This window comes from Sceloporus undulatus, chromosome 4, assembly GCF_019175285.1.
Source record: "Sceloporus undulatus isolate JIND9_A2432 ecotype Alabama chromosome 4, SceUnd_v1.1, whole genome shotgun sequence".
Taxonomy (NCBI): domain Eukaryota; kingdom Metazoa; phylum Chordata; class Lepidosauria; order Squamata; family Phrynosomatidae; genus Sceloporus; species Sceloporus undulatus.
The window spans coordinates 195,450,764-195,462,374 of NC_056525.1; the positions used below are offsets into that span (position 1 = coordinate 195,450,764).

Consider the following 11,611-nt stretch of genomic DNA (forward strand, 5'->3'; position numbering starts at 1 on the left):
TTATTTTGTTCATAAAACATTTATATTCTGCTCTGTATTCCACAAATTTCAAGGTAGCGTACAAATAAAGCCATCTCTAAGACACTTACAACAAAAACAACTTGAACCATTTAAATTTAACAGAGTAAAAATAATTTAAACATTACAAAAACAGATAGAGCCACCCATCCAAAGCCTCCCTTTTACCGGGATGCAGCTTCAGTTGACTGAACTTCATCTCACCCATTACAGCATCCAGATGCCAATTCAACCTTGGCACAGCCTCTCTTGCCTCTGATGGCTATGTTATGGACCCAGGGCTGAGACCTCCCCATTTTTGGTCAAGAAAGGGGAAGATCCTATCTTGGATTTCCAGCACAACATCTGACCACTAAGGGGTATGTTATGGGAAAATCAACAGATTCTGGGTCTGCCCTCAGTGTAAAATGTACACTTGAAGATTATATACACACTTTTTCTCTCATTGCAATCAAAAGCAAAAAAGCAGAAAATGGAAGAAAAAATGAAACACTATTCTTTCTCATTTCCACCTTCTCTCAGTGTGGGTCTGGCAGGAATCTTTATAAAATGGGTCCTTAAGCACTGGATTTTCCCTCCTCCATGGCAGTGCTGTTCTGTAAGTATTAATTAGATCACTAATGTAACATTATACACCTGTTAAGTATTTTAATACCATCATCCATTATGTTCATGCAAGGAGAAATGGAAACAAAGAGGAACAAAGAGATTGGAGATTGAAAATAACAGAAGAAAGACTAGAGAGAGAAAAAGATTTCCCATATGGTTCAGTGATTTTAAATTTAAGTAAGATGGGGAAAACAGGCAATATGTATGTCTCCTGCCTTCAGTGATTTTAAATTTAAGTAAGATGGGAAAAACAGGCAATATGTATGCCTCCTGCCTTTTGTATTATTTAATGTTCAAAGATTAAACTAATAAAATCATGTTTAAAGACTGTACTTATTTACCTGTTTAAGAAAAGCATCCAAAGATGAATGGGCAGCTTTCTTCAGTTCTACATTCTGGTGGCCACACCATTTAGACATGACCTCAAATAACAAGATATAATTTTCCAGAAGGCAAGTGCCAAATTGAACAGCATGTTTACTGAACAACTGTAGACCAGCTACAAAACAAACATTTTAATTTAAATCTAACATTTTACATTAACTGAATAAATTCACATCTTCTAAATATTTTATACTTGAACTTTTTTTAAAGTTATTGTCACCACCAGTTAAAACCATTAATATAATAAAAACTATACCTGTCATGGATAGTGTTTCCCTATATTTAACGAATTATGCAAACAAACTGAAATATCTAATTCTACGTCTTTTATTTTGTTATTTATTATTTTCAAACCATTTTTAATCGTAAAAACATATTACAGGTAAAATATGTCTTTTTCATTAAAGAAGAAAAATGTCAAAGATTTATATAATCTAAAGAGAAATCACATTATGTCTGTATACATTTGGTGAATTTTCTATGGCTGGTTTCTCTCTGATACAATCTACTGACTCATTCACTACATCTTATCTATCCATCCATTAGAGAAGATGTATGGTGTCATTAAGACATTCTGTTGCTGAAAGCATTAGATATAAAATAAGAAGTTCTTACCAAGAGGTACTGCATATCGCTTTAAGTCAACCTGTAATGTCAAAATGTTTAATATAAAAAGACTGGTTTATCAGATCTACCTAATACTTCTAAAGAAAAATTCTTTTGAAGGATAGCAGGACATGCAGCATACCTGTGGACTTATTGCCTTCACTGCGAAATCAAAGATTTCTTTTGAAGTTTGTGGATCTGTGGAAAAAATATAAAATATATGAGGTGGCAGAAAGAACTTACTGACCTTTCTTCAATATGACAACACAAAAGTCAGGCCTTTTAGAGAAATAACATACTGGCATAACTCCAGAATGACATTTACCAGTTCAATGGAAAAACTTTCATATGTCAGCATGTGTCCTACTGATATCAGAATGACTTATTTTGAGGTAAGATAAGTGGTATAGGGCTTGAATAAGACAATATAGAACAAAATGAAGAAGGAATGTGCAAAACGTTTCCATAGCTTTGATAGTAGGCCAAGTTGTTAGGCTTAAGATAGTCCACATACTTAGGGACAATAATTCTAGATCAGTAAAAGGGAAGAATGGGAAACTATTCAACAAGATGGGTGGGTCTGAAGGGAAGTATTAAAATATTTAAATTTCCACAACTTACAAACTCTGATACTTGCTTCCAGAGCCAGAAGCTTTGTTTATACTTGTTTTCTGACACAACGCCACAATGTTTATAAATCAAGTTACTCTTACAATTGTTAGGATTTTAATAGAAAAATACTACACCTTCATCCATGGATTTAGTAAAGTTATACATAAGTGCAGCCAGTCCTTTGAGGCATCCAGCTACTATTGGAAACTTAGGCTCTCTTGTTGCAGAAGTCATCTGAAAATAAGAAAATTCATTTTGTTCTAATGAATAATAATGAAATAATGTTTTAATATACAGTTCTGGAGTACACCAAATCTCTCCCCCCTCAATTACTCAGCTAACATTTCTCATTTCTACCCACCACCTAATCATTTACATACTGTAATTTTTTTGTGCCCCTTCAAGTAGTTTCTGCTTTATGATTACGCTAAGACAAACCTATCATAATGTTTTCATGGCAGGATTTGTTCAGAGGGGGCTTGTCCTTGCCTTTTTATGAGGTTAAGAGTGTGTGATTTGCCCATGGTCACCCAGTGGGCTTCCATGGTCAAGTGGAGAATTAAACCCTGGTCTCCAGAGTCGTAGTCCAATGCTCAAATAAGTACACTGCACAGGTTCTTATAAGCACACCTATATTTCCAACACTGAAACATTATGATTAAATAAATATCCAAAGAAGAAGTTCTGTTAATATATTTTGAAGCAAAAGAAACATGCTTATAGATTGGCAGTATTTAGCTGTTTGTGGCTTAAACTATCAGAAATTAAAAATTACTTCACTGCATTCAAATGCACTGTACTAGTCCAGGAAACCTGATGAATTAATATATATGTTAGTCTTTATGGTGCTACAAGTCTTTGTTGTTTTATGAAGAAAAAAATTCTACATGAAATTGAGACATGTAGAACAAAATTTTGCAGATACCACATATGTTACCTGTGTTTTAAGTTCTCCAAGGTAAGCACGGAATAATTTTTCAGAGTTGTCAAGCATGTCGCTAGGTTGTACTTCTCCCAAAACTCCCAGAAGCTCATAAATCCTTTCCAGCACTTAAAAAGACACCAGTATTTAGAATCTTTTATTTTATTTGATGTCAAATATGCCAACATACTTCACAAACATGGAAAGGTGTAATCAGTCACAGAATAAATCTTACAGATTGCCATGTTCTTATTAGGGTTCACTTACACTGCTCTACATTTCAGTCATTGTCACAGCTATCTACACTGTCACTCTCACTCAGCCAGAAGGAGGCTATTGGGAACTTGGGTTCTCTAATGCCATTCAATCTAATGCCTTTGATGGTGAATTCACATGCACAAATAGTACTTCTTGCCACAAAGGAAGGTCTCAAAAGGAAGGCAACAGCACGTTAATGTGACATTGTAACAACAACAAAAAACCTTAATTAATGCTTGTCCCAAGTTCAGCAACCTTCTCAGGGCTCCAGTTTAATGAAGCAAGTCTTGGGAAGAAATACATGAGAAGTTACTTAGTCCACCCCTCAATAAAGAGACACAGAGATTTTAAAAAATCTTCTGAGCACGAAAGTGAATGAACGATCATCAACTCCTTAGCTGGACATCTAGCATGTTCCAAAGTGGGCTCTGCAGAATCCTTATGTATAAATACACAAAGACCACAAAGATCAGTACTTCTGGGGAAAAGTGAAAATTGGATCCAGGGATATATTGGCTAGCTTACAGAGAGCTGGTGACTGCTACGCTCCTACGAGACCCAAATTTTATTTGAAGGATTAATACATCACTTTTAAAATCAAACTCTTACCCATATCGCCTACAACACAACAAAACATAGAAAAAGTACTGTGTGCCTTTATTTCTCTGGTTGGTGACAGAACCCAGAATGTCATTTCTATTGCTTCTATAGGCCCAGAGTGACAAGTATTTGTGGTAAAATTATTCCTGAGAAGAGAACAAGAAGCAAACTTTCTGTGGCTTGTTCTCTGGCTCAACAGCTAGGGTCAAACTAGTCTTCCACTTTTTGTGTTGTCTACCTTGGAATGAAGAAGCTATAACTTCCAAGGTGCCCTTATTTCTCTGGTAATGCATCCCTTCACCTCTACAATCTCTGGGCAAAGAAACAACTCTACAAATTACAAGAGGTAATTTAGTTATTTCAGCACAGGATAGGACACTTATTTTAGAACAGCACAGGAAATAAATGCAACAGCAATTACCAATCTTACTAAAATGAAGGTAGCTTAAATTACTCATTGTTGAATTTCATTACCCTCAATGTTGTTTATACAGTAGCCCTATGAATGTTTACTTAGGAGCATACATTCAGTATACTTATTCTTAGTAAGTATATATAGGACTGGGACTCATGTCACAACCACATTTTCCTGGATTGTGCTTTAGTTCCTCAATAACTGGAATACTGACCTTCATTTTATTTCACTTATTAAGCTAAATAAAAATGCTGACAGAAGAATTAAGGATTACCTGTATCAGGCACTTTACTTTTTATAGCAAGTTCACCATAGAATTTATTAAATATTTCTCCAACTTTCATGTCTTCCATCACATAAGATGATTGTAGGTTTTGAAGAAGCTTGGTTTAGGAAAAAAGAAGTATCAGAAAAATAAGATATCATTTAATGAGCACAGTAATGTTATTAAGACACAACTTTGGCCAGAAATGCAAAGGCCAAATAAAGTAGCTTCTTTCTGGCTGCTTTGAGGGCATGCCATTTAGATGATGCGTGCCTCCAAAGCAGCCGGAAGCCGCTCTGAGGCTGCGCTAAGGTGACAAGAGCTTGACTTTTTAGGAGTGGATTAAATCTGCTCTTGCTGGTGACCCATTTGGGACAACAGCGGTGGCCCACTTTGGGAGCAGGCCATGCAGTTGCCATGGTCCCAGCCCAATTGCAGATGGAGCAGCCTCTGGCCATGCCTTCTGGACCATTTGTTCCGGGCTATACTTTCTTGCTAACTAAATATCAGTTCTATAAGGAAGTCCTGGAACTGAATGAAATTAAAAATGCTCCTGGAAGTTAGTTTTCGTCATCCTGTGTCATTTACTTTGATATTTTGAATTGAAATATGCACCTAAAATATTTCCTAGGCACAGAGTGCTGAACATCAGTACTTTTGAAGCATTAATAACTAAATTTTCTCAGAATGCAGAAATGATAGGGAATCATAGAAAAGTTTAACATTAACTTTACCTTTATCAGTAGCTCTAGGGCTGGAATCCTGCATTTTGCTGATTTGTCTTTTATATAAACACTAAGACACACTCGCTAAAGTTTGAAACATAAAAACAAAGTTTAAATGATATAATCTGAACCTTTTTTCCAGTATTCTGCAACATTGTACAAAACAGACTAATTGCTTAAGCAAAACAAAGCCAGCCTATAATTTTCTTCCATTTATTTATCTTTCTTGAAAACATAGTTTAAAACACCTTTAAGAGAATCTAGATTGAGGTGGACAATTGTGGAAGGCTAAGAGGCGGCACTAGCCCACGGGAGACCTTAGGTGGAGCACATCTGGTCCTGCCAAAATGAAAAATAATCATTTTTTTACTCCAAATGCCTCTGGGAGTATAGGGGCATTTCCATCACATTTTAGGTTTCAATAAAAGCCTCTCTTGGCCTTAAATTGGTTCAGGCAGTCCCCAAAATGTGCTGGAAATATGTTTCAGGGCAAACATTTTTTTTGTTTTGCCCACATCTCATCTAGATGCACTAATAATTGCTCCAAGAGGACTGAGAAAACATCTTCTGTAAGACACTTAAACGCTCCCGTCAGTTGAACACAAGATTGTTGCAAATTCTTATATCCATCAATAAGCAAAGGGATCTTATACTGTAGTACCTTTAGACTAATCAAAAACAAGAAGCCGTTAGCTTACATAGAGAGCTAATCAGCACTGCAGAAATAATGCAGTTTGATACTGGTTTAACTGCTATGGCTCAACACTAGAAAACTGTGTGATCTGTAGTTTTTTGAGATATTTAGTTTTCTCTGCCAGAGCTCTGGTGCCACACCAAACTACAAATCCCAGTTGAGCCATGGCAATTAAAGTGGTGTCAAACTGCATTAATTCTGCATTGAGAATGAAGACAGGCTTGAGTCTACTTCCTGAAATGCACATAGACACAAGCTAAAAGCAACTATCTTTTAGTTAGTTTCAGAAGCTGCTACAAGATCCCTTTGCATACTGATTTTGTAGACCGACATGGCTACGACTTTAAATTGTATTGATCAAATTAATGCAATCCAAATGTGAAATTAACAGACTGAAGAAGCCTGTGCACCTCATGCCTCTTGTTCTTCCACACTGCAATTCAAGAATAGCTTCCCCCCCCCATATTTTTTGCATAGATAATATGGAATTGTTGTTTCCCTTAAGAAGGAAAGAAACAATTATATTTTGGACTACACATGAAAGAACTTCTGCCAACATTTAATGGAAAAAGACTGTTGTCTTTTAAATTTACATTTAATGATTTAATATATTTTAACATTATTAGCACTGTTTTATGTGGCTAAGATTCCTCAATTTTGTGTAAAACATAGAAGCATTTTCCTTACCCACCTTTATATCTTGTGCATAGGGATGAATTTTTTGTCCATTTTTTTCCAGAAAAGCAAGAAGAAATTTTAGTGCTTCTTCTCTTCCGTCTCGGAACTGAGAGGAAAAAAGCATTTTCACCAAATAAACTATGCAGTCAGACAATGAGAAATGTGCAAATCATATGGCTTTACACCATACCTACTACTAACTGAATACACAACAACAGTCACTCACTCTGAAAATATTTTACTGGGCTGTCAGTGCTTATGTCAGTCATTTTGCCACACAAAGTCAAAAAGAAAAGAAGTCCAATTTTCTTCCAAATTAAAAAAACAAATAAACAAAAAACAAAACAGAACAATGTTCTCTGGGTAATTATCAATTTTCAGGGCAACAAAGCACTGCAAAATAATTTTGCAATTACTTGCAAAAAATACTTGAACCTAAGTTTATCGACTTACTTCTTCAGTGCTCAGCGATTTATGGATAAATGCAAGTAACCCATCTTCTTTAGAAAATATCAGTGAGATCTGTAAGGCTGTGGGGGAAAAACAGTGTTCAAACAGTATACTTCTTTCCAGACAAATGCTTCAAAAATAGGTAAGACTAACTGTTTGTACATGGACAGTATGATGAACTGGGAAACAAAACTGACTCCTATTCCCCACCCACCCACCATCAGTAGAACAGATATAGTCCACAGAGTGTCCCATGTGGACAACAAGCTTCTTCACTAGCTTCCTCCTTAGACAAGAAAAGGCTTTATCTCCACTTAACGACTTATAGAATAAGCTCTTCCCTGTCAAAGAGCAAGGGTTACATCTGGGGATGAAGGGGTGAGTTGCGCTTACTTCTTAGTAGACATACAGAGGCCCTGATCTTTTATCTCTGCACAGATGTGCTGCTCAAGCTTGCTTCTGAGTAGACATACTGAGGCATAGTATTTGGGATGGAATTTGAAAGTGCTACTGAGTTATTCATTCCTGTTTACTTACAAGTTTCTACAAACCGTGAGAACCAGCATGGTGTAGTAGTTTGAGCGCTGGACCATGGCACTGGAGACCAGGATTTGAATCCTCACTTGGTCCCACACTACTGGGCAACCTTGAGTGAGTCACATTCCCCCAGCCTCAGAGAAAGGCAAAAGCAAACCCACTCTGAACAAGAAAACCCCATGATATTAAACTTTCTCCTGTAAGTCAAAATTTTAGATGAATAATGCAATGATTATCACGTGACATCTCGTGTCGTCACGAACAAAGAGCCATTCTAGCCCTGCTTTTTATTCAAGGGAAAATCCCATGAATAAAAAGTGGCCCTAGAAGGCCTCTTTATTCATGGGATAATTGTGTGATAATCACAATGCCACAAGGCGTCTGATAATCATAGCATTATTGCACGATATTGACAGAGCATTCCGCTATCCATCAAGGGCAACAGAGACCAAGTGAAGAGGTAGGCGGCAGTGGCAGCGGGTGAATCTGTTTGGACTTTTCCCTCCCTTCCCTGATACAAGGGAAACAGGCCAAATGAAGAGGCAAGTGGCGGCTCAATCTGTTTGGACTTTTCCCTCCCTTCCTTGCTACATAGCAGACAAGTGAAGGGGCAGGCGGTGGTGTCAGTGGATCAATCTGTTTACACTTTCCCCTCCCTTCCCTGATACAAGGGATACAGAGGCCAAGTGAAGAAGCGGGCATGGTAGTGGTTGATTTTGCTTGGATGTTTCCCTCCCTTCTCAGCTACAAGGGCTATGGTAGCCAAGTTATGTTCCTGTTGGCGAAGGTGGTAGAATCCACTTGGACGTTTCCCTCCCTTCCCAGCTACTATGGTGACAGTAGTGAAACACCAGTTGGTGATAGCAGCCAAATCTGTTTGGATGCTTCCCTCCTTCCCAGGGCTACTTTCCTAAAAGGTCAGAAAGTGTGCCAACAGCTGTTCAAGTGTCTGTGGTGTCCACTTTTTACAGCGTCCTTGTGTGATGGGCTGCAGGAACCTGAGTCCTCACCTCATCTATTAAATTTCTGACAGTGGCAAAAATGCAAAGGCTCCTTAAGGAAAAACTCAGTGGGTGCTGGACATGTGACTATCACTCATTCATACGCCAATTCTGGTATTGCAAAATAAAAAAAAAATACAAAATACAAAACACTTCTGGGCCAAAACATTTTGGATAAGGGAGGCTCAACCTTTATTAGACAATGGTCCAAAACACACTGCAGAAATAATCCAGTTTGAGACTGCTTAACTGCCCTGGCTCAGTGCTAGGATATCTTGGGATTTGTAGTTTATTGTGGCACCAGAGCTCTCTGAAAGAGCAGGCTAGATGTTTCACAAAACTACAGTTCCCAGAATAACCTAGCACTGAACCAGGGCAGTTAAAGCAGTCTCAAACTGGATTCAGTGTGTTTAGGACTAATGATTACTCCTGGTCTAGTGAGGAAAATGCATGCAATGTGGTGAACATACTGACAGATGCAATTCTGAACACCCTGTTAGGAACCAAACCTCACTGAACGCAGCACAACTTATTTCTGAATAAACTAGATGGAGAAAAAGTTACTGGACTACAATTCTCCAAAAAGTTGGACCACAACTCTCAGGATCCTCCAACCGACCTGATGGCAGAGAAACTGAGAAACAAATAAATACGCAACACTTCCAAGCTCTGGAACAAACTTACATAATATATGACCAGTTTACAATCTAGATATAAACCCTTCTGGCTGCAAAAAAGAAGTTATTATCAAGCAAACACACATCTGATTGCTCAACGCTCCTGTAACCCTAGGCAGCCACAGTAGACAGTCCCAGTGCATGGCTAGTGGAGTTGGTTAACCATTTCTCCTTCAGGTCCTAATAAGTTCTGCAGGTCAACAACCACAGCCATTTTTCAAAGAGGAAGGGAAGCTCTTCTGCATAAGGGGGCATAATCTTCACATCACAATCCTGTCACTGCAAAAGTGTTGTGCAGATTCAGAAACACACTCCCACAAGTATCTACACCAGTGGTCCCCAAACTGGGCCCTTTAAGAGATTTTGGACTTCAGCTCCCAGAAGCTTCAGCCATGTTGGCCAATAGTCTGGGATTCTGGGAACTGACATCCAAAATCCTTTAAAGAGCACAGTTTGGGGACCACTGATCTAGACTGTGAAAATAACCCAGTTTGACACCACTTTGGCGGCTTCCATGCTGCCGAAATAATCCAGGTTGACACCACTTCAACTACCTTAGCAAAATGCTATGGAACCCTGAGATTAGTAGTTGTGTAACACAGCACCATGGCACAGTGGTTTGAGCACTGGGCTGAGATCCTGGAGACCAGGGTGCAATTCCCAGCTTGGCCATGAAGCCCACTGGGTGACCTTAGGCAAGTCACACTGTCTCAGCCTCCTCAGGGGAAGGCAACGGCAAACCTCCTCTGAACAAACCTTGCCGAGAAAACCCCATCACAGGGTTGCCTTAACTCAGAAACGACTTCAAGGCACACAACAAAAGCAACATATTTAGGGAGGACTCTGTAAGAGAACTCTGATGCCACAACAAACTACAAATCCCAGGATTCCACAGCACTGAGCCATGGCAGTCAAAGCAGTGTCAACCTGGGTTATTTCTACAATGCAGATGCAGCATTGAAACTGCCATGGCTCCATACTACAGAATAGTGGGATTCGTAGTTTTTCGAGCCACCACCAGCAGGCTTTAGCAGAGCAGGCGAAAGAGCCAGTAAAACTACAAATCCCGGGATCCACAGCAGGGTTCTTTTAGCAGAGCAAGCGCAAAGAACCTTGGCAAACTCCAAACCCCAGGGTTCCACAGCCTTGAACCCTCAGCACTTCAAGTGCTACCGAACTGCATTATATTTCTTGGCCAATAAAAGCATCACTGTTTGATGGACTGCCTTCTTCCGAGCTTTTGGACTTCAGCTCCCAGAATCCCTGGCCATTGGTCGAGACGGCTGAGGCTTCTGGGAATTGTAGTCCAAAAGACTTCAGAGTTTTGGGGATCGCTGGTGTGTGCTACAACTACGCACCCAAGACGCCTTCCCCGCTGCTGGCGACACAAGTCTCCGCCAGGGACCGGACCAGGCTGTGGGCGTGAAGGGCGGCACCGCTCGGGTCCGGGCTCCGGAGGGCGCCGTGGAGCTGCAGCAGGAAACCCTGGAGCCCCGCCGCCGGAGAAGCCGCCATTTTTGCTCGCCTCAAGGAAGGCGCCTCGGCAGCGGACGCAACCAAAACACTTCGTAGGGGAGGCAGGGAGCGGACGATACCAACGGCGCCGCGGGGGCGGGGGGAGTTGCGCGTTCGGCTTCCGGGCCAATAAAATAAAGGGGCTGACGACGGATGAAACCATTAAAGCCTGAACGGGGGGGGGGAGCTAAGTTTCCAAGTCGTAATAAAAAGTGTCTTTTTGGTGGTATAATACCATAATAAAGAGCATAACAGAGCATAATAAAAAGTGTCTTGAGGTAATTGATAGGCATCAATCTATAACTGTTATAATTAATACTACTAATAAATTATTATTATTATATAAATATAATTACTATATCTATAATATAAATGTAATGATTATTATATATAGATATTATAATCATTTTATTGATATTATGTTTATATATAATAATTATCCATAAATATTTATATATAATTATTATTATAATATTTACATTATAATTCATAATTAAAAATAACAAATTATTATTAATTATCCCCCCCTCCCCGCTCATGCTAATGAGCTCTTCCTCATCAGGGGAATTCTGCCAAAGAGCGGTACCATTGTGAAACCGGGGGGGAGGTTGGTGGGGTTCACTATTAAATAAAAGTGTGTGAGTG

At 39.2% G+C, this 11,611-nt stretch overlaps 1 protein-coding gene across 1 annotated transcript in view; it reads right to left on the reverse strand.

Moving 5' to 3' along the window:
• PRKDC (protein kinase, DNA-activated, catalytic subunit) overlaps positions 1–10,995 on the reverse strand; it is a 134,433-nt gene extending 123,438 nt beyond the window's left edge. Inside the window, exons 1-10 of the mRNA XM_042464437.1 lie at positions 10,810–10,995; positions 7,240–7,316; positions 6,800–6,892; positions 5,424–5,498; positions 4,699–4,807; positions 3,167–3,279; positions 2,364–2,463; positions 1,760–1,815; positions 1,627–1,657; positions 969–1,126 (exon numbers count right to left, since the gene is read on the reverse strand). Of these exons, the coding sequence (XP_042320371.1) occupies positions 969–1,126; positions 1,627–1,657; positions 1,760–1,815; positions 2,364–2,463; positions 3,167–3,279; positions 4,699–4,807; positions 5,424–5,498; positions 6,800–6,892; positions 7,240–7,316; positions 10,810–10,966 (969 nt within the window). The 5' untranslated portion in view covers positions 10,967–10,995. The remainder of the gene's footprint in view (positions 1–968; positions 1,127–1,626; positions 1,658–1,759; positions 1,816–2,363; positions 2,464–3,166; positions 3,280–4,698; positions 4,808–5,423; positions 5,499–6,799; positions 6,893–7,239; positions 7,317–10,809) is intronic.
• Positions 10,996–11,611: the final 616 nt, after the last annotated feature.